General features: G+C 48.4%; 1 protein-coding gene and 6 non-coding genes across 7 annotated transcripts in view; 3 read left to right on the top strand and 4 right to left on the bottom strand.

The window, feature by feature from the left end:
• Positions 1–1,949: 1,949 nt before the first annotated feature.
• LOC149440742 (U6 spliceosomal RNA) lies at positions 1,950–2,056 on the bottom strand. Its single transcript, XR_016307515.1, has one exon. It is a non-coding gene; the product is annotated as a U6 spliceosomal RNA (small nuclear RNA).
• Positions 2,057–5,304: 3,248 nt separating this feature from the next.
• LOC149440741 (U6 spliceosomal RNA) lies at positions 5,305–5,411 on the bottom strand. The gene has a single exon (XR_016307509.1). It is a non-coding gene; the product is annotated as a U6 spliceosomal RNA (small nuclear RNA).
• Positions 5,412–11,199: 5,788 nt separating this feature from the next.
• On the top strand, positions 11,200–11,271 carry TRNAQ-CUG (transfer RNA glutamine (anticodon CUG)). Its single transcript has one exon. It is a non-coding gene; the product is annotated as a tRNA-Gln (tRNA).
• Positions 11,272–12,532: 1,261 nt separating this feature from the next.
• Positions 12,533–12,604, bottom strand: TRNAQ-CUG (transfer RNA glutamine (anticodon CUG)). Its single transcript has one exon. It is a non-coding gene; the product is annotated as a tRNA-Gln (tRNA).
• A 2,162-nt stretch (positions 12,605–14,766) lies between these two features.
• TRNAQ-CUG (transfer RNA glutamine (anticodon CUG)) lies at positions 14,767–14,838 on the top strand. Its single transcript has one exon. It is a non-coding gene; the product is annotated as a tRNA-Gln (tRNA).
• A 255-nt stretch (positions 14,839–15,093) lies between these two features.
• On the top strand, positions 15,094–15,165 carry TRNAQ-UUG (transfer RNA glutamine (anticodon UUG)). Its single transcript has one exon. It is a non-coding gene; the product is annotated as a tRNA-Gln (tRNA).
• A 3,149-nt stretch (positions 15,166–18,314) lies between these two features.
• The window catches only part of NARF (nuclear prelamin A recognition factor), a 38,459-nt gene continuing 33,953 nt past the window's right edge, over positions 18,315–22,820 (bottom strand). Inside the window, exons 10-11 of the mRNA XM_089658181.1 lie at positions 22,014–22,171; positions 18,315–21,264 (exon numbers count right to left, since the gene is read on the bottom strand). Coding sequence (XP_089514307.1) covers positions 21,023–21,264; positions 22,014–22,171 — 400 coding nt within the window. The 3' untranslated portion in view covers positions 18,315–21,022. The remainder of the gene's footprint in view (positions 21,265–22,013; positions 22,172–22,820) is intronic.

Here is a 22,820-nt window from a genome sequence, read left to right as displayed (position 1 = left end):
AGTATTAGCAGAGTGTCAGCAGTACTCCCAGCCCTGGAGTATTAGCAGAGTGTCAGCAGTACTCCCAGCCCTGGAGTATTAGCAGAGTCAGCGGTACTCCCAGCCCTGGACTATTAGCACAGTATCAGCGGTACTCCCAGCCCTGGAGTATTAACCGAGTGTCAGCGGTACTCCCAGCCCTGGACTATTAGCACAGTATCAGCGGTACTCCCAGCCCTGGAGTATTAGCCGAGTGTCAGCGGTACTCTCAGCCCTGAAGTATTAGCAGAGTAAGCGGAACTCCCAGCCCTGAAGTATTAGCAGAGTGTCAGTGGTACTCCCAGCCCTGGAGTATTAGCACAGTATCAGCGGTACTCCCAGCCTTGGAGTATTAGCAGATTTAGCGGTACTCCCAGCCTTGGAGTATTAACATTGTCAGCGGTACTCCCAGCCCTGGAGTATTAGTAGAGTCAGTGGTACACTCAGCCCTGGAGTATTAGCAGTGTCAGCGGTACTCCCAGCCCTGGAGTATTAACAGTGTCAGCAGTACTCCCAGCCCTGGAGTATTAGCAGAGTCAGCGGTACTCCCAGCCCTGGACTATTAGCAGAGTCAGCGGTACTCCCAGCCCTGGAGTATTAGCAGAGTCAGCGGTACTCCCAGCCCTGGAGTATTAGCAGAGTCAGCGGTACTCCCAGCCCTGGAGTATTAGCAGAGTCAGCGGTACTCCCAGCCCTGGAGTATTAGCAGAGTCAGCGGTACTCCCAGCCCTGGAGTATTAGCAGAGTCAGCGGTACTCCCAGCCCTGGAGTATTAACAATGTCAGCGGTACTCCCAGCCCTGGAGTATTAGCAGAGTCAGCGGTACTCCCAGCCCTGGAGTATTAGCAGAGTCAGCGGTACTCCCAGCCCTGGAGTATTAGCAGAGTCAGCGGTACTCCCAGCCCTGGAGTATTAGCTGAGTCAGCGGTACTGCCTGCCCTGGAGCCTTTTGTGAGTTTGGGCAAAGACACAGGGCCCCATAATCCCTTATTGTTCAGGGGCCTCATGAGTTGTCAGTCCGCCCCTGCTGGTACATCTACACCACATTGCACATGCGTCATACCAGATCTACAAATCCAAATGTAAATCTACACCACACTGCGCATGCATTGGGCCATCTACACCACACTGCGCATGCGCTGCAGGGTGTCATCAGGGGGCCATCTGCAAAAACCAGGAAAAGACTGGAGGCCCCCGATGATGTAAGAAGAGAGGATGGCGGCGCGGGACGTGGTGTGCAAAGGATGACACCAAAAGGCACAGAATTTTGCTGTTTATGTGAGGACAACCCAGCAGACAAGAAAAAAATGTCCGGAGGAGTGAAGTTCCTCTTTAAACACTGAAGGACAGTTCATACCCGGTGTGGATCAAGAATGCTCGAAATTGTGTCTTTTTTCCGCACCGTGCGAAAATGAGCTACCTTCTGCAGACGCGTGTGGATGCCATTGGTTCCTAAAGGCACCCCACACATCTGGCAAACGTGTGTGCGTTCACGACAGCTGAGAATGCTTACCGTGCCCTTTGCTGCGGTGCAATTTTAAAAACCTCTTTGTGCATGTTTCATGTGTGCGTAGCGCAGCCCATCGCAATTAAAGGGCTGCTCGAAATGCGCTGTGCACAAATGCGCATAAAAACGCATGCACTTGGACGCATCTTAAGGTGTCCTTGTCATTTTTCCGCATTCCCTTCGCTTTTTTTTTTGTTTTGCTGAATTAAGGAGCTGTGGGGGAGGGCTGAAGTTTGGCACCCCCATCTTCGCCCCCAGTGCAGCTTGTCCCAAGACTGGCCGTATACAAGAGCTCCGCGAAAACGTAGAACTCTGACAATCTACCTTGCCATGTGACTTGTGCTAAATTGTATTTTTTGGTATAGCCATGGCAATAGTACACAATACGAGTGCAAAAGCTTCAGTATTCCACCATAAGGTGCAAGAAAATATGGAACGCTTCACGAATTTGCGTGTCATCCTTGCGCAGGGGCCATGCTAATCTTCTCTGTATCGTTCCAATTTTAGTATATGTCCTGCCGAAGCGAGGACGAACCACTGGAGGCTCTGAACGGTATATAACCCCTCTAAGAAATGAAAGTGTCACATTAAGGAGAGGAGGGGAGTAAAAAAACAATTATTGAAAATGTAAAAAATGTATCTACACCTTCCTAAATAGTCCTTTGATGTATCTTCCTGTTCAGCAAGAATGTATTCGGCTTAAATATTACATTTTATACAAAGAAAATTGAGCATTTCAAAGGAATAGTCAAAGTATGCAAATCAATGGAGCAGTCAGGAGGCATTGTGGGAGCGCAGACCCCGCCCACCAGGCAATAGGAAGTCTTTGTAACTGCAGCAGCTTTCGGGATTGTTAGAGATGGCTGATGAACTTCTTCTATTGTATGTGTGAGTGTCAGCGGTACTCCCAGCCCTGGAGTATTAGCAGAGTCAGCGTTACTCCCAGCCCTGGAGTATTAGCCGAGTGTCAGCGGTACTCCCAGCCCTGGAGTATTAGCAGAGTCAGCGGTACTCCCAGCCCTGGAGTATTAGCAGAGTCAGCGGTACTCCCAGCCCTGGAGTATTAGCAGAGTCAGCGGTACTCCCAGCCCTGGAGAATTAGCAGAGTCAGTGGTACTCCCAGCCCTGGAGAATTAGCAGAGTCAGCGGTACTCCCAGCCCGGGAGTATTAGCAGTGTAAGTGGTACTCCCAGCCCTGGAGTATTCGCGGTGTCAGCAGTACTCCCAGCCCTAGAGTATTAGCAGAGTCAGCGGTACTCCCAGCCCTGGAGTATTAGCAGAGTCAGCGGTACTCCCAGCTCTGAAGTATTAGCGGAGTCAGCGGTACTCCCAGCCCTGGAGTATTAGCAGAGTCAGCGGAACTGCCGGCCCTGGACTATTAGCAGAGTGTCAGCGGCACTCCCAGCCCTGGAGTATTAGCAGAGTCAGCGGCACTCCCAGCCCTGGAGTATTAGCAGAGTCAGCGGCACTCCCAGCCCTGGAGTATTAGCAGAGTCAGCGGCACTCCCAGCCCAGGAGTATTAGCAGAGTGTCAGCGGTACTCCCAGCCCTGGAGTATTAGCAATGTCAGCGGTACTCCTAGCCCTGGAGTATTAGCAGAGTGTCAGCGGTACTCCCAGCCCTTGAGTATTAGCAGAGTCAGCGGTACTCCCAGCCCTGGAGTATTAGCAGAGTGTCAGTGGTACTCCCAGCCCTGGAGTATTAGCAGTGTAAGCGGTACTCCCAGCCCTGGAGTATTAGCAGTGTAAGTGGTACTCCCGACCATGGAGTATTAGCAGTATCAGCGGTACTCCAAGCCCTGGAATATTAGCAGTATCAGCGGTACTCCCAGCCATGGAGTATTAGCAGAGTCAGCGGTACTCCCAGCCCTGGAGTATTAGCAGAGTCAGCGGCACTCCCAGCCCTGGAGTATTAGCAGAGTAAGCAGTACTCCCAGCCCTGGAGTATTAGCAGAGTGTCAGCAGTACTCCCAGCCCTGGAGTATTAGCAGAGTCAGCGGTACTCCCAGCCCTGGAGTATTAGCAGAGTCAGCGGTACTCCCAGCCCTGGAGTATTAGCCGTGTCAGCGGTACTCCCAGCCCTGGAGTATTAGCCGTGTCAGCGGTACTCCCAGCCCTGGAGTATTAGCAGAGTCAGCGGTACTCCCAGCCCTGGACTATTAGCACAGTATCAGCGGTACTCCCAGCCCTGGAGTATTAGCCGAGTGTCAGCGGTACTGCCAGCCCTGGAGTATTAGCACAGTATCAGCGGTACTCCCAGCCCTGGAGTATTAGCCGAGTGTCAGCGGTACTCTCAGCCCTGAAGTATTGGCAGAGTCAGCGGTTCTCCCAGCCCTGAAGTATTATCAGTGTCAGCGGTACTCCCAGCCCTGGAGTATTAGTAGAGTCAGTGGTACTCTCAGCCCTGGAGTATTAGCAGAGTCAGCAGTACTCCCAGCCCTAGAGTATTAGCAGAGTCAGCGGTACTCCCAGCTCTGGAGTATTAGCAGAGTCAGCGGTACTCCCAGCCCTGGAGTATTAACAGTGTCAGCGGTACTCCCAGCCCTAGAGTATTAGCAGAGTCAGCGGTACTCCCAGCCCTGGAGTATTAGCAGAGTCAGCGGTACTCGCAGCTCTGGAGTATTAGCAGAGTCAGCGGTACTCACAGCTCTGGAGTATTAGCTGAGTCAGCGGTACTCCCAGCCCTGGAGTATTAGCTGAGTCAGCGGTACTCCCAGCCCTGGAGTATTAGCTGAGTCAGCGGTACTCCCAGCCCTGGAGTATTAGCTGAGTCAGCGGTACTGCCAGCCCTGGAGCCTTTTGTGAGTTTGGGCAAAGACACAGGGCCCCATAATCCCTTATTGTTCAGGGGCCTCATGAGTTGTCAGTCCGCCCCTGCTGGTACATCTACACCACATTACACATGCGTCATACCAGATCTACAAATCCAAATGTAAATCTACACCACACTGCGCATGCATTGGGCCATCTACACCACACTGCGCATGCGCTGCAGGGTGTCATCAGGGGGCCATCTGCAAAAACCAGGAAAAGACTGGAGGCCCCCGATGATGTAAGAAGAGAGGACGGCAGCGCGGGACGTGGTGTGCAAAGGATGACACCAAAAGGCGCAGAATTTTGCTGTTTATGTGAGGACAACCCAGCAGACAAGAAAAAAATGTCCGGAGGAGTGAAGTTCCTCTTTAAACACTGAAGGACAGTTCATACCCGGTGTGGATCAAGAATGCTCGGAATTGTGTCTTTTTCCACACCGTGCGAAAATGTGCTACCTTCTGCAGACGCGTGTGGATGCCATTGGTTCCTAATGGCACCCCACACATCTGGCAAACGTGTGTGCGTTCACGACAGCTGAGAATGCTTACCGTGCCCTTTGCTGCAGTGCAATTTTAAAAACCTCTTTGTGCATGTTTCATGTGTGCGTAGCGCAGCCCATCGCAATTAAAGGGCTGCTCGAAATGCGCTGTGCACAAATGTGCATAAAAACGCATGCACTTGGACGCATCTTAAGGTGTCCTTGTCATTTTTCCGCATTCCCTTCGCTTTTTTTTTTGTTTTGCTGAATTAAAGAGCTGTGGGGGAGGGCTGCAGTTTGGCACCCCCATCTTCGCTCCCAGTGCAGCTTGTCCCAAGACTGGCCGTATACAAGAGCTCCGCGAAAACGTAGAACTCTGACAATCTACCTTGCCATGTGACTTGTGCTAAATTGTATTTTTTGGTATAGCCATGGCAATAGTACACAATACGAGTGCAAAAGCTTCAGTATTCCACCATAAGGTGCAAGAAAATATGGAACGCTTCACGAATTTGCGTGTCATCCTTGCGCAGGGGCCATGCTAATCTTCTCTGTATCGTTCCAATTTTAGTATATGTCCTGCCGAAGCGAGGACGAACCACTGGAGCCGCTGAACGGTATATAACCCCTCTAAGAAATGAAAGTGTCACATTAAGGAGAGGAGGGGAGTAAAAAACAATTATTGAAAATGTAAAAAATGTATCTACACCTTCCTAAATAGTCCTTTGATGTATCTTCCTGTTCAGCAAGAATGTATTCGGCTTAAATATTACATTTTATACAAAGAAAATTGAGCATTTCAAAGGAATAGTCAAAGTATGCAAATCAATGGAGCAGTCAGGAGGCATTGTGGGAGCGCAGACCCCGCCCACCAGGCAATAGGAAGTCTTTGTAACTGCAGCAGCTTTCGGGATTGTTAGAGATGGCTGATGAACTTCTTCTATTGTATGTGTGAGTGTCAGCGGTACTCCCAGCCCTGGAGTATTAGCAGAGTCAGCGGTACTCCCAGCCCGGGAGTATTAGCAGTGTCAGCGGTACTCCCAGCCCGGGAGTATTAGCAGAGTCAGCGGTACTCCCAGCCCTGGAGTATTAGCAGAGTCAGTGGTACTCCCAGCCCTGAAGTATTAGCAGTATCAGCGGTACTCCCAGCCCTGGAGTATTAGCAGAATGTCAGCGGTACTCCCAGCCCTGGAGTATTAGCAGAGTCAGCGGTACTCCCAGCCCGGGAGTATTAGCAGAGTGTCAGCGGTACTCCCAGCCCTGGAGTATTAGCAGTGTCAGCGGTACTCCCAGCCCTTGAGTATTAGCAGAGTCAGCGGTACTCCCAGCCCTGGAATATTAGCATAGTCAGCGATACTCCCAGCCCTGGAGTATTAGCAGTGTCAGCGGTACTCCCAGCCCTTGAGTATTAGCAGTGTCAGCGGTACTCCCAGCCCTGGAGTATTAGCAGTGTCAGCGGTACTCCCAGCCCTGGAGTATTAGCAGAGTTAGCGATACTCCCAGCCCTGGAGTATTAGCAGTGTCAGCGGTACTCCCAGCCCTGGAGTATTAGCAGTGTCAGCGGTACTCCCAGCCCTGGAGTATTAGCAGTGTCAGCAGTACTCCCAGCCCTGGAGTATTAGCAGTGTCAGCGGTACTCCCAGCCCTGGAGTATTAGCAGTGTCAGCGGTACTCCCAGCCCTGGAGTATTAGCAGTGTCAGTAGTAGCAATTCTCCCCCCAGGTCCTGGGGGACTGCAGAGGGCAGCTGGCGTATCTCTACCTTCTCCTGGGGCTTTGCGGTGGGCAGCTGGCATGGCTCTCCGCCTAAGCTGGGTCTCAGGCAGGCTGGCGTGTGCAGTCTCCCCCCTTTGGCTGGGGGTCTCAGGCAGGCTGGTGTGTGTGGGTTCCCCCATATCCTTGGGGGGGGTCTCTGGCACCGTTAGCCACGAGGGTGGGATCTGTCGATGGCTGCGCAGCAGAAAGAATGACCGGGGAGCCCGGCATCAGCCTTCTTAAGCTGATGCAGGACGCTCTTCAGTCGTCCTGGCAACTGTGGGCGGGGCAGGGCCAGCGTGCCTCGTCTCTCGGAAACGAGGTACACCCCCCTGGACACGGGTCGCGCTCTCGTTAGCGCGGTCTTTGTCCGTAGGCATCCGCAAGAGTGGGAACTCCCCGTGCCCTCCCTGTGGATGCCGAGACTGTGCAGTGTCAGTGTGACGCCGCAGTCTGGAACACCTCCGCAGGAGGTTCGCACCTCTCCACAGAGAGGTGTGAACCTCGCTATCTTTTTCCCCTTCGGCCTCATCAGATGGGGAGAAGATAGTGTCGGAGGTGAGAGGAGCCGCTCCTCTTGTCCTGTCACTCAAAGTGCGACAGCGCTGAAAGTTGGAAATTGGCCTGGGCAGGAAGAGGGTATAAGTGCGCTGTAGGCGAGGGGTTAACGTATGTCCTTGTATTGTATGTGTTTATATCTTTAACCCCTCACCTACAGGGCACTTATACCCTCTTCCCATCCAGGCCAATTTCCAGCTTTCAGCGCTGTCGCACTTTGAGTGACAATTGCGCGGTCATGCAACACTGTACCCATATGAACTTTTTATCATTTTTTTGTGAGAGATAGAGCTTTATTTTGGTGGTATTTAATCACCTCTGGGTTTTTTATTTTTTCTTAAACAACTCAAAAACCACTGAAAATTTTGAAAAAAAAAAATGTTTTTTCTTAGTTTTTGTTATAAAATTTTGTAAAAAAGTGATTTTTCTCCTTCACTGATGTGCGCTAATAGGGCTGCAGTGATGGGCACTGATGAGGAGGCACTGGTAGGTGGCACTGATGGGCATTGACAGGCATAACTGATGGGCACTGAAAGGCAGCACTGATACATGGCACTGATAGGCGGCACTGACTGGCACTGTTAGGTGGCACTGATGTGCACTGATAGGCGGCACTGACTGGCACTGATAGGCGACATTAATTGGCATTGATAGGTGGCACTGAAAGGCAGCTCAGATGGGCACTGATATGTGGCATTGATGTGCACAGGTAGGCACTGGCACGAGGCACTGATGAGCACTGGCACAAGGCACTGATGGACACTGACTGGTGGCACTGCTGGGGCTACACTGATCATCAGTGTCCTGATGATCCGTGTACATGTCCCCTCTGCAGAAAGCCAATTACCGGCTCTCCTCTCCTCTCCTCTGTCAGCGTGACAGCTCGAGAGGAGAGAAATGCTGATAGCCGGAATTTCCCTGTTTACATGTGATCAGCTGTGATTGGACACAGCTGATCACATGACCGAGCCGACATCTTCAGCTCTTTCCGTGAACGGTGATCTGCTGTGTCCGAGGGACACAGCGCACTGGCGATCGCCGTGCTGCGCGCTCCCTGAGCCGTACATGCGCGGTGAGAATGGAAGGACATCATATGACGTCCTATCAGAACGAGAGAACCACCTTGTGTCCGTCATATTACTATATGGCGGGCGGGACGTGGTTAATGTATGTCCTTGTATTGTATGTGTTTATATATTTAATGTATGTCCTTGTATTGTATGTGTTTATACTTTCATTGTATGTCTTTGTATTGTATGTGTTTATACTTTCATTGTATGTCTTTGTATTGTATGTGTTTATACTTTCATTGTATGTCTTTGTATAGCAGTGGTTCTCAACCTTTCTAGCGCCGCGACCCCTTAATACAGTTCCTCATGTTGTGGTGACCCCCAACCATAAAATTATTTTCGTTGCTACTTCATAACTGTAATTTTGCAGTAGGAGGAATAGTGCCACGTCATTGGTGTCATTGGGAGGAATAGTGCCCCATCATTGGTATCAGTGGGAGGAATAGTGCCCCGTCATTGGTGTCAGTGGGAGGAATAGTGCCCCCTTCATTGGTGTCAGTGGGAGGAATAGTGCCCCGTCATTGGTGTCAGTGGGAGGAATAGTGCCCCGTCATTGGTGTCAGTGGGAGGAATAGTGCCCCGTCATTGGTGTCAGTGGGAGGAATAGTGCCCCGTCATTGGTGTCAGTGGGAGGAATAGTGCCCCATCATTGGTGTCAGTGGGAGGAATAGTGCCCCGTCATTGGTGTCAGTGTGAGGAATAGTGTCCCGTCATTGGTGTCAGTGGGAGGAATAGTGCCCCATCATTGGTATCAGTGGGACGAATAGTGCCCCATCATTGGTGTCAGTGGGGGGGAATAGTGCCCCATCATTGGTATCAGTGGGAGGAATAGTGTCCCATCATTGGTATCAGTGGGAGGAATAGTGCCCCGTCATTGGTGTCAGTGGGAGGAATAGTGCCCCATCATTGGTATCAGTGGGAGGAATAGTGCCCCGTCATTGGTATCAGTGGGAGGAATAGTGCCCCGTCATTGGTGTCAGTGGGAGGAATAGTGCCCCATCATTGGTATCAGTGGGAGGAATAGTGCCCCGTCATCGGTATCAGTGGGAGGAATAGTGCCCCATCATCGGTGTCAGTGGGAGGAATAGTGCCCCATCATCGGTGTCAGTGGGAGGAATAGTGCCCCATCATCGGTATCAGTGGGAGGAATAGTGCCCCATCATTGCTGTCAGTGGGAGGAATAGTGCCCCATCATTGGTGTCAGTGGGGGGAGGAATAGTGCCCCATCATTGGTATCAGTGGGAGGAATAGTGTCCCATCATTGGTATCAGTGGGAGGAATAGTGCCCCGTCATTGGTGTCAGTGGGAGGAATAGTGCCCCGTCATTGGTATCAGTGGGAGGAATAGTGCCCCATCATTGGTATCAGTGGGAGGAATAGTGCCCCATCATTGGTGTCAGTGGGGGGAATAGTGCCCCATCATTGGTGTCAGTGGGGGGAATAGTGCCCCATCATAGGTGTCAGTGGGGGGAGGAATAGTGCCCCATCATAGGTGTCAGTGGGGGGAGGAATAGTGCCCCATCCTTGGTGTCAGTGGGGGGAGGAATAGTGCCCCATCCTTGGTGTCAGTGGGGGGAGGAATTGTGCCCCATCGTTGGTGTCAGTGGGGGGAGGAATCGTGCCCCATCCTTGGTGTCAGTGGGGGAGGAATAGTGCCCCATCGTTGGTGTCATTTGGGGGAGGAATAGTGCCCCATCGTTGGTGTCAGTGGGAGGAATAGTGTCCCATCGTTGGTGTCAGTGGGAGGAATAGTGCCCCATCATTGGTATTAGTGACACCAATGATGGGGCACTATTCCCACTGACACCAATGATACTTACCTTGCAGACCCCTGCTCCAGCCTGGGCTCGCTCCCTCCCTCTCCCATGGTACCGACACTTACCTCATCAGATGTCTTCCTTCTCCGGCCGCTCTCCTCCTCTTCACTCGCTCGAACTTTGCTGTGCCGCTCGGCTCCTCCTCTCCAAGCTCCACCTCCTTGCCGGTGATTGGCCGCCTGTGTGCCTCTCCTGAGCTACAGTGCTGGCGGCCAATCACAGGCGAGGATTGATCTCGAGGTGTGTCCAGATGACAGGGGCGGCATGTCATCCCGCCCACACCTGGAGACGGCGGTGGCGGCGGCGAGGAGCGGTGTCTCGGTTCCTAAGACCATCGGAAATATGTGTTTTCCGATGGTCTTAGGCGACCCCTGTGGAAGCGTTGTTCGACCCCCAAAGGGGTCGCGACCCCCAGGTTGAGAACCGCTGTTGTATAGTATGTGTTTTTATGTTTGTTTTTATTGTGTGTTTGTAACTGTATTGTATTTCTTTGTGTGATTCTATCTTTACTATCCCTTTTAGAGGGGGCGGCTCCCTCAGCATGATCTGCCTGCTCAGTAGGTGGGGGGGGGGGGGGACCTCTCCACTGATCCTGGTCTGGTCTCTGTCTGCTGGTCTACTGCTGCAGAGCGGACACAGACACTGCCTGCCGATTTCAATGGGATGGTCGGATAGAAACAAACCGCCTGTCCATTTCCACCCGATTGTCACCTGATCCGCTGGATCTCCATCCGTCTGTTTTTGGTGTACAGGATCGGATCAGATGTCGGCGGGTCTGAACAGACTATTGCCCGCCGGTCCATAGAAGTCTATGGATGGACTGATCAGTTCGCTCATGTGAAAGGGGCCTGTTGTGCAGCATTTTATTTCTTTGCAATGTGTTTTTATTGTATTTTTATCTTGTGTTTTTTGTATCATATGTCTTCCCAATTTGTGATTGTATAGCAGATGGCAGGTCATGTGTTCTCAATATGCTGAAGAGGAATCTTGTATGTGAAATTAAATACATGGAAGCAAAACATTCTCTATAGAGATGCTGTGTTGGGGTGAACTTTGCTAAAAAATGTTACATTATAGCTAAGGTTTTTATTTAGCCATATTACATCTATTGCATGTTTGTTTGAGACAATCTGTAGCTGTCCTGGTTACTTTTACAAGCATTATTTTCAGGTCATGACATCAGCTGGTTCCATGGTGTAATGGTTAGCACTCTGGACTCTGAATCCAGCGATCCGAGTTCAAATCTCGGTGGGACCTGATGTTTTTGACATTTTTATTTTATGTTAGCACAACATGTAAGGCTTGGATGCAGCTGCTTGCCCATGGAAACCCAAGTGCAATGCAAAGCGGCGGATGCCGTGGTGTAAAGCACGCCGACACTGGACTCTAGAGCAGTGGAGACGTGTGGAGAAGTGATGCGCTAATGGGGCGCAGAGTGGGTGGAAGTTAGGTGCTAATGGGGTGCAGAGTTGTTGTAAGTTAGGCGCTAATGGGGCGCAGAGTGGGCTTTTGCTGCATGACAAACACATGCCTATTAACCGAGCTTAGGGCACCACTAACATTATGACAGTTCGTAGAGAGCTTCATGGAATGGGTTTCCATGGGCAAGCAGCTGCATCCAAGCCTTACATCACCAAGTGCAATGCAAAGCGGCGGATGCCGTGGTGTAAAGCACGCTGACACTGGACTCTAGAGCAGTGGAGACATGTTCTCTGGAGTGACCAATCACGCTTTTCTGTCTGGCAATCCGATGGACATGTCTGGGTTTGGCTGTTGCCAGGAGAATGGTGCTTGCCTGACTGCATTGTGCCAAGTGTAAAGTTTGGTGGAGGGGGATTATGGTGTGGGGTTGTTTTTCAGGGGTTGGGGTTGGCCCCCTAGTTCCAGTGAAGGGAACTCTTAAGGCAACATTGTGAACAATTTCATGCTCCCAGCTTTGAGGGAAGAGTTTGGGGATGGCCCCTTCCTTTTCCACCATGACTGCGCACCAGTGCACAAAGCAAGGTCCATAAAGACATGGAGGAGCCAGTTTGGGGTGGAGGAACTTGACTGTCCTGCACAGAGTCCTGACCTCAACCCCATAGAACACCTTTGGGATGAATTAGAGTGGAGACTGTGAGCCAGGCCTCCTCCCCCGACATCAGTTCCTGACCTGACAAATGTGCTTCTGGAAGAATGGTCCAACCTTCCCATAGACACCCTCCTAAACCTTGTGGACGGCCTTCCCAGAAGAGTTGAAGCTGTTATAGCTGCAAAGGGCGGGGCCAACTCAATATTGAACCCTACGGACTAAGACTGGGGGGTATTAAAGGTCATGTGCGTGGAAAGGCAGGTGGCCCAAAACTTATGGCCATATAGTGTGTGTGTGTTTTTTTTTTATATATATATATATATATATATATATATATAAAACAAAAATAAAGGCTATAATAAAATATTATAATAATAATAAAGCAAATGTAGGCCTACAAAATAAATGAAGTATTTGCTACACAAAATAAGAAATTGCTAAAACACCAGGTCCCACCGAGATTTGAACTCGGATCGCTGGATTCAGAGTCCAGAGTGCTAACCATTACACCATGGAACCAGCTGATTCCAGGCCCAGGAACTGATGTTTATAAATGTAACAGCTATGGCATTTCAAGTAACTTGTAACAAATGTAATAATACAAAATATGAACCTTGGATATAATTTAATCTAACTATAATAAATAAAGTTGAACTTTTAGGGCTCGTTCACACTAACAGTTCTCTGTGAAGATCGTCCTTTGACCAGCAGTGAGGAGGCATATCACAACGAACATGCAGTTGTGGGGTGCTTGCAGAATGGCCCCACTGACTTGAACAGATCATGTTTGGCGGGCTCTATGCCTGCTGAAAGTGGCAGGGGGTATAATTCCTGCCATGGCAGTACACCCCTAGCCTTTTCCGCTAAAGGAAAGGGGAGGGGGGGTAAAAGTGTGGCTCATCCACTGAGTTTTTCCACCCCCCAACTTCTCGTGTGCATGAGCCCTTATTTGTGTTTTGGGAATGTGCGCAAAATCACGTTTTTGTGCGTTTGTGTATGCGTTTTTTGCCACATGCATAGGGAAGTCCGTTGATTTCAAAGGGTTGCCCCGTGTGCGGGAAATGCAGCAAATAGTAGCTTGTGTGCTTTACTGTGCCTTGAGCTCTGTGCAATTCTAAACTGTGCACAGGGCCGGATTAACACTGTGGCCATTGGAGCAGCAGCTCCAGGCAGGGCTGTCTACTAGCATCATGGGCCCCATGGCCTTCCTGATTCACTAAAAGTCCTTTTGGGGCGGTGATCTAGGTCTAGAGGTGGTGGGTGGGGTTTGTCAGCCAGTGAGAGAAGCGGTTTGGGGTGCTGTAGGGAAAAATTAGGCGCTAATGGGGTGCAGGGTGGGCGAAAGTTAGGCGCTAATGGAGCGCAGGGCGGGTGGAAGGTAGGCGCTAATGGGGCGCAGAGTGGGTGAAAGTTAGGCGCTAATGGAGCGCAGAGTGGGTGAAAGTTAGGCGCTAATGGGGTGCAGGGCGGGTGGAAGTTAGGCGCTAATGGGGCGCAGGGCGGGTGGAAGTTAGGCGCTAATGGGGCGCAGAGTGGGTGAAAGTTAGGCGCTAATGGGGCGCAGGGCGGGTGGAAGTTAGGCGCTAATGGGGCGCAGGGCGGGTGGAAGTTAGGCGCTAATGGGGCGCAGAGTGGGTGAAAGTTAGGCGCTAATGGGGCGCAGAGTGGGTGAAAGTTAGGCGCTATTGGGGTGCAGGGTGGGAGAAAGTTAGGCGCTAATGGGGTGCAGGGTGGGCAGAAGTGATGCGCTAATGGGGCGCAGAGTGGGTGGAAGTTAGGCCCTAATGGGGTGCAGGGTGGGCAGAAGTGATGCGCTAATGGGGCGCAGAGTGGGTGGAAGTTAGGCCCTAATGGGGTGCAGGGTGGGCAGAAGTGATGCGCTAATGGGGCGCAGAGTGGGTGGAAGTTAGGTGCTAATGGGGTGCAGAGTTGTTGTAAGTTAGGCGCTAATGGGGCGCAGAGTGGCTTTTGCTGCACGACAAACGCATGCCTATTAACCAAGCTTAGGGCGCCACTAACATTATGACACACGTTCCGGAATTGCCAGGCTAAGGCTACGTTCACACTAGCCTTGTGTGCAGGCGGCAGAGAGGCGTTTGGGAAGCGTTTTTACCGCTTCCCAAACGCCTCTGCCAATTCTGCACATTACAGCACATGGTGCTGTTCTAACAGGAGCGTTTGCGTCGCGGCAAAACGGAGGCCTCTGGTCGAGTCAGGAGGCTTTGAAGCCTCCTATTCTCGTCTATGGTGCCGCTCCGCGAACGCCCGGCCGGCGTTTGCGGTGCGGTTGCGACGCGGTTGCGGGGTGTTTGCGGAGTGGTAACACCACTCAAATGCATTATAGGCGTTTGTGGGGCGTTATTAACGCTCGGCAAACGCCTAGCAACCGCCGCTAAACCGCGCATGCGGCGTTTGCGGAGCGTTTGCCGAGCGTTAAAAACGCTCCGCAAACACCGGACCAAAGCTTGCCAAACGCTATAGGGGCGTTTGGCAAGCGTTGGCAAAACAGCCTAGTGTGAACGAGCCCTAACACATAGCAAACTTTCGAAACCGTGTCCATGCGTTAGGACGCGCTTCACCTCCGTCATAAAGGGGTCAATCATTGAATCTCAATAGGAATGGATACATTGTATACAGAGCAGAACCTCCCTTGTGATAAATTCTGCACCTTCCATAGAGGAGGTTCCATGGTGTAATGGTTAGCACTCTGGACTCTGAATCCAGCGATCCGAGTTCAAATCTCGGTGGGACCTGCTGTCTCTACTTTTTTATTTTACATTTATAAATCTGATTTTGGATTTAAAAATAAAAAAAAAAAATTCTCATTTCTTACAGCACATTTCCCTTCAGCATGTTCCACTTATTTATGAATATTGGCTCGCTGTTGAAGAATAGAGGAGATCATGACATACATAGGAAGGAGGGCAGACCCAGCATCAAGAATAGGAAGAGGAAGACATTACATGTGTCACAGTCTGAAGCTGTAAACCCTCTTCCTGCCATCAGCTGGTTCCATGGTGTAATGGTTAGCACTCTGGACTTTGAATCCAGCGATCCGAGTTCAAATCTCGGTGGAACCTGATCTTTTCCAAGTTTTTGATTTGTTTTTTAAATATTTTTTTGTAGTTATTTTTTTATTTTCTATAGCTAATAGTTTTGTGGGGGTTTTTTTTTTGGTGTACATTATATATATATATATATATATATATATATATATATATATATATATATATATATATATATATATATATATATATATATATATATATATATATATATATATATATATATATATATATATATATAGTTACTATGTATATGTATCATCTAGTAATATGGGCACTAGAAATCAAGACAGAATGCATAGAGATAGTAAAAGAATCTCTTGCCACCTACATAATACATACATACGGTATGTATGTTAAGGCCCACCCATTTGTTGTCGCACATATGCGTTGCTGGGTGGTGGCCGATGCGCACTCACTGCACGCCCCTAGCACAGAGACTCAGCTAGGCAGCTCTCAGTGCCAACTGACGATCAGTAGCTTCTGATCATGTGACCACTGAGACAGCCACTGATCACCTATCTTTCCAGGCTCTCCCTCACCATAGGCATTCATAACTTTTTAGGGGACACAGGGGGTTAAAGTGGAAAATAACTCCTAGACCAGAATGACATATTCAGCTTCCACAGCCACTAGCAAGCCCTTGTTACATATCACAGGAGGCTGCGGGAGCCCATTCATAGAATGGATTATATATTTATTTTTTGGGGGTGGGGGGGGCGCCATGCTGCTGCAGCATCAGGGGCAAGCTGGCTAAACCAAGAAGTGGAAGCCGGCTGAAGAGGACCAAGATGGCGGCAGAGAACGCAGGCACAGGCAACTAAACAGCAGAACGCTGCGGGCGCTGGAAAAGTGAGTGTAAGTTCGGCATTTAGCCCAGCATAAAAGGTATCGGGGATGGAGGGGGCTGTCTATTTCCGCTTCAAAGACAGACATCTGGTTATTTTTAAAGTAGAAATGTTGGAGAATTTTTACTTTAACTCCAATATACTAGGAGTACTTGGCACCTCTAAGGTGGAGTTTGCCTCTTCGTAAATGTGCTACCCCATGTGCTTTGCAGTAGAGCAGCCCAGTCATTTGAAATCACCCAAGAAGTCCATGACCCTTTTTTTTGTTTTTTAATGCGCCTGTTCTCTTTGCATTGGTTCCTTTGTGTGAAATCCCTGATGTTCCTGCCAGTCCCTCTGCTTTCCTATTATAAAACTGACCACACTAAACAGGAGAGTACAGCATGGTCCATTTTCTAGCTGTGCTGGGAACCATGTGATTATTGGGATTGGCTGTCAAATGCTTGATAGCCTGTCCCCAACCAGTGTCCAGGAGCTACTGGTGACAGCTTAATCAGCAGCGGTGGGGGCACTCTTAGCACAGAGCTTCATGAACACATAGGTGTGGCTACTGGGCTTTGAGGTCCACCAACCCTTCCGTATGCATGTGTTATGTGTCAGCAAGAGGTCAAGGTTGTGACCAAGAGAGATTGATTTAGGGAAAAGGCCAGGTTCCACCAAGATTTGAACTCAGATCGCTGGATTCCAGACTAACTATTACACCATGGAACTACTTGGTGACAACTGGTTGCCTTTTCCACGATTCTGGACAAGTTAAAAAAAGGCTCCACTGATATAGAATCCCAGCCAACCCCCAACAACTGCATGTTAGCTCAGTTTTCCAATTGAGGTCCCTGGATTATCTGCATCTTGAGACTCTTTGTAGGTGCATGGTTTTAAAGGGTAACCTATGGTAAGAGGAGCTCCATCATATGGGTGACCCATAAACAGAAAGACCACCGTATTTTGTATGGTCATAATAGGAGCAGCAGGGTATGGGGTAGCCAAAATAAATGAACTCTACCAGCTGTGCAAAAATAAAGAGTGGAAGAGGATGGCAGTCAACATTGCATTACAAGATGGAAAAGCTGGAGGTATAGGTCAACGTTTGCTTGGAATGACCCTTTAAAATCAGGAGGAGAATAAAAACTATCCCATACGATGACTGTATCAAAAATTCAACTTCTATCAAGTCAACCCTATCAAGTTTTTACCATTGAAGTTTGGTCCCCATATTGGTGACCACCAAGGCAAGAAAAAAAAAAAAGTGAGGGAAAATCCAAAAACAGGAAAACAATTGAAGTCTTCCAATGAACCCAACATCTAATTGCTGTCAAAAGTTTGTAGACTTCACCTCCAAAAGTCACCCCTTTTTAACAGTTGAAACTGCAAAGGAACTTATTCACTCCCTTGTTATTGCTCACCTTGACTATTGTAACTCCCTCCTCGTTGTCCGACCTCTTCACAGGCTATCCCCTCTTCAAATCAAGAATGGATGCTGTTGCCAGACTCATCCACCTTACCAACTACTCTGTGTCTGCCACCCCTCTCTGCCAATCCCTCCACTGCCTTCCCATTGTCCAATGAATAAAATTCATAACAACAATATACATGGTCACCTACAACTGCCCCAAGAGATCACCAAACTTGCCTCCAAATATCAGCCAAACCATCCTCTCCACTCCTCTCAAGACTTCCTGCTCTCCGGCTCCCTTGTCTCCTCCTCCCATGCTTACCTCCAGAACGTCTCTGGAGCCTCTCTTACTGTCTACTTTTAGGCACTCCCTGAAAACTCATCAGGGAAGCCTATCCTGCCTTCGGCTAAGAAATTAAGCTTAGTTTTGCCATCAGTTCACCACCCCCCCCCCCCCCCCCGTTACCATTTTTTTCCTACGAGCCCCTCCCTATTAGTTGTAAACTCCCAGGAACAGGACCCTCTGAGCCCTCTTGTATTCAACTGTATGGTCTTCATTATATTGTAAAATGCTGATGTCGCTAAATATATCCGGAATAATAATAATAATAATAATAATAATAATAATAATGATGAAACATATTAAATAGGAACAACTTCTTCAGGGACAGCTGTCTAAGGATTTTCCTCCCCTTAAGAGAGGGTTCCATTTTCAGTTTCCTCCCCTTAAGAGAGGGTTCCATTTTCAGTTTCCTCCCCTTAAGAGAGGGTTCCATTTTCAGTTTCCTCCCCTTAAGAGAGGGTTCCATTTTCAGTTGAGTCTTTGGGAAATGGAATAAAAAGGGAAATCTCCACAATGAAATGTAAAGAAAGTTTTAGCTGGGTGTACTCACAAATAGATACACAGGGCAATGGACAACCCATGAAAGGCTTCCTCAAAATTCTTTTATTGCAGAAAAAAAAAAAAAAAAAAAAAAAGACACCGTACATCAAAATAAAATAAACAAAAAGTACACACAACAGTCATAAAACAGGAGGGAAGTAGATTTGAAAAGTATCCTTACAGTAACTTGTAAGAAATCCTTAGAATGTCCTTGTTGTGTCTCTGATGTGATGGTTTAGGTCTCCCAATTGATTTTCGGGTCCAGAGAGAATGTTCATAGTAGGAAAAGCTATGAATTCATATTTAGTGGATACATTGACTAAAACAAGTCTAAGAGATTATCGATAATCATCTTTTGTCAAAAATTATTACAGAAAATATAAATAAACATGGACGACTAAAAACTGCAAAATACATTACGATTCCGTGTGGTCTGGATATGCAACAACATCTTAAAGCTTGGAGTTCTGAGATTTATTCAGAACGCCGTGCTCAATCTAGAACAAATACTGTCTTGAGACTTCTGAGAAAATAAAAAATGGGGAGTACAACCAACCACATGAAATGGACACAACTGGTTGACAACAGTGAAGACAATATGGTGGCAGGTTTCACGGAGGATCAGATGGCATCTGTGCCAACGTCTTAAGAGTGCTACATCTGGTATCATTGCTTCTGCTGGTACGGTTAGCAGCATCGAGTTCATGGAAATGGTACGTCTATAACTAAGGCAAAGCAATTGTACCACAGAATTCACGTTTAACAGTTACCTGGGTAGAGGTCGGCCATTTTTTTAATCCAAACTTAACTTTGTAGCTCAACTGATCATGCTGCACTGACAGAAATGGGACCTCATACAAAATGGCCACCTCAATGCACAGGCAACTATGACACAGAAGAAATTAAAACACAAGAAGCAAAGCACCGTAAGAGGTTTTATAATAATTTTTGTAAACAGGCTGAAGATGACCAAACATAAATTGTAGCCCTCTAAAGATAGATCCCATTAGTCATGGTGGAGTGTTCCAGCTACATGGGTGCATGTTGAAGCCTGGTCATCAAAGAACATTTCATCTGTCCAACTTGATGACCCGGTCATCAAAGAACATTTCATCTGTCCAACTTGAGCTTACAGAGTTCAGCTCAGCTCACTACTCAGCTTACAGAGTTCTATCTATTTTGATGACCCCCGTCCACATTTATGAGTTTGGTTCACCTCGATGGCCCTACATCCACCTTGAAGAGTTCATTCCACCTTGGAGACACTTGCCCAGCTTGCTGAGTGCGATTTTGTTGACCTCTGTCCACCTTGACAAGTTCAGTTCTCCATGATGGCCCCCGACCACCTTGACAAGTTTGGTCCACAACTTGATGACCCCTGTCCAGCTTACAGAGTTCTATTTTGTTGACCTCTGTCCACCTTAACGAGTTCAGTCCACCTTGATGAGCCCTGTACAGCCTACTGAGTTCTTTTAGTTGTGATGACCACTGTCCACCTCAATGACCTCTGTCCACCTTGATGAGTCAGTCCACCTTGATGACCCCTGTCTAGTTTTCTAGGTTCCATCTACTTTGATGACCCCTATCTCAATCACCCTTGTCCACCATGATGATGCTGCAGGCATCCAAGGTAGTGACTGGTTGACCTCCAGCTGTTTGGCAACCTCAGGCACTTTGCATTGTGCCATAAGGCAACCATTCGAACTGTACAGTAGCTCATGTGCAGTTTGGTTTGGCCACTGAAGTCAACAGCATCATGTCTTGGCTGCTTGTCAGGGAGCAGGGTTCTTGACAATCAGGCTTATCGTAGCAAGCACCAATGCCAAAAACAGAAGGCAAGTCCCCTACAACCAAGGTAATGGGGCACTTTTGGACGGAAGACTATATTCACATTTCCCTTGCCCGTTTACAAAAATTAAATAGTATCTAAACAATATTATAGTATCGAAAGCCAAAAATTTGTTATCTACTTTTTGATGTAATGTACAAGGGTTAGAACCCACATCAGGTTTTTAATAAGGTCTCTGCCCATTCTCTATTTTGTATAGGTGTCACCAGGACAGAAAGTAAACGGGAAATCCAAACAGTCAGCAGAATAGGATGTCAGGGGAAACCTTCCAGAAGTAAAAGGTCCAAGAGCCAACTTTCTCACACTTTGGACAGATTTCTTCTCACTTCCTGTTGTGTCTACTGAACAAGACGTGAAGAAAAATCAACCCAAAAACCAACCTTTACCAACATCCTACTAAAAATAAAATGGCTTTGAGATATACTTTAAATGGGATAACCTCTTGAAACCCACAAAGACCCTTTTGTCTACTATGATGGTTCAAACCTTGGTGGACAGAGAGTCCCACCAAAATGGCAGACAGGTTGGGTTTTAAGTAATGGCTGAGGGAAAATAAGGCATTTACATATAAATAAGAGACATTAAACATGCACTGCAAATGAAACCCTGTTTGGCGACAAGGCTGACCTAGCAGCAAAGGGTTAGGAGTTTCATCGTACGTCGGACATGGCCCGAAAGGCCTAGAACTGGCACACACAAAAAAAAAAAAGATCAGTCAGCAATTTGAATATATAACAAGTCTATGTGAGCCAACGGGTTCACCCAATTTCATCCAGGGGGCACCTCCCGTCCAAGGCGCAGCGTCGGCCATTTTGTCTCCTGTCCTGGGGCAGAAGACACGCTGGTTGCCGGCAGCATCCACCCAGCCCATTGCATAGAAGCAGCACCAGTCCGTGGCCTCACCATTTCATGTCCACCCGCGCGGTGTTCTGGGCCGTGGGTACGAATTTGGTGTGTAGCATTTCCCTGGATTTCTGCGACTCGGCGCCCTCCAGCCAGGTAGCGTACAGCTCCTGTATGTGTGGATTGCTCTCTGGGTTCTGCACCGGGACCCGGGTATACAAGGCTTCCATCTCCTGCAGCTCCGCCCGCTCCGGTTTCCCATCCACCGTCAGTGCTTGGCCTTTTCCATTCAGGCAACCTGGGGGGGGGGGAGGGAAGGGGAAATAAAATGAGTTACTTTGCTACCAGTTGGACTATAATTTGCATGAAGACCGCAATCCAACAATGCATAAATATATTCACTCTAGAAACGCTCACTACTTCAGACACCCTGCAATCATAGCATTTTGATAGTTGCATAACTCCTCCCAAACACCAGCCCACTGCATCAGGACTGAGGGCTCCTGAGGCAAGGTGCTGTGATGGTTTCAGGAAGCTGTGTACAGCACCTTACTGGCCCCTCCCACCAGCCATGATCTGCCTACATTGCATAGAGAAGCAGAGAGACTCAGGGATGACATCATCATCAGCTATAAAAAGAAGTCATTTAATAAAAATAAAAAAGATTTTATTTGAACAGGGGGGTTGGGAGGGAGGAACTAGGGAGCTGATTAAATTCAATTTTAACGCCTCTATGAGGTTTTATTAGTTGGGTTTATATCTACTTTAACTTTCAGTTCTGAAATGCTGTATATTTAAATGATAAAAATGCTGTCCTGGTGTAAAAGCTCCATGTGCTCTTCTGGAATGGCTTCAGAAGCAGACCTTCAGGACCAGGCCCAAAAAAGGAACCAATGGCTGCCCTGCTTGGGCACTGGCTGTACAGAAGGATTGGTGTACCCTTCTCCCCGCTCTAAGATTCATAAAAGAGAGTCACCACGAAGAAATTGCTGAGACCCCATTTTGCATGCGAGCAGCAAAAACAAGCTCCTTGAAAAACCCACCCACCTCCAGGACAGGCCAGGACCTCCACGAAGTGATAGTGGAACTTCCCCTTGCGCAGTTTTAGCACCATGTTCTGGATGTTTCGGAAGCCGTAGGCGGCAGCAAAACGTAGTACGGTCTCGCCATCTTTTTCTAGGCACACTTCCTGGAAGTCTTTGTTCCTGTGCAAAAAAAACAAAAAAAAAAAACAAACCCCCACAATTAAATAATGCCCAGAATTGTATGAAAAAAAAAAGACCCGTAGATGTTCTCCTGCTGCAGAACCCATTTTTTTTCACTATGGGTTTTGTGCATTTTCGACCCATCTATGGCCTGCATTAGTCCCCCTCGATCCAGAATCAGCAGCAGGGATGGTCAGATCTGTGTGGCTGCACTCAAGAAACTGGGAGCAGATTTTTTTACATTGAAACAAAAACCATCCAAACACCAGCACACAACAAAATAAATAAATACAAGCTAACCGAAAACCCAGCAACAGAGTACTTGACTAATAAACCTAACAAACAGAAAGCCTAACTAACAATAATAATAAACCTAACAAATACTATGTACAATACATACAAAATGAACACCACAGAAAGGGGAGGGGGGGGGAACTGGAGGCAGAAGGAGCAGATGGGAAGGGGGAACAAAACTGGGAAAAGGAACAAGGCAGCAGGGTACAGGGTACAGGGCAGGAGCAAAATCAGGGTAAATGGCAACAGGATCTGGCAGCAACCCGAGCTAGGGCATGGGTGTCAAACTGGCGGCCCTCCAGCTGTTGCCAAACTACAAGTCCCATGAGGCATTGCAAGATTGACAGTTACAAGC

The sequence above is a fragment of the Staurois parvus genome, unplaced genomic scaffold (genome assembly GCF_062004578.1).
Source record: "Staurois parvus isolate SC_StPar_1 unplaced genomic scaffold, SC_StPar_1.0 ptg001055l, whole genome shotgun sequence".
Lineage (NCBI taxonomy): Eukaryota > Metazoa > Chordata > Amphibia > Anura > Ranidae > Staurois > Staurois parvus.
The sequence above is the reverse complement of the archived record's forward strand: the minus strand, read 5'-3'. Positions and strand labels throughout refer to the sequence as shown.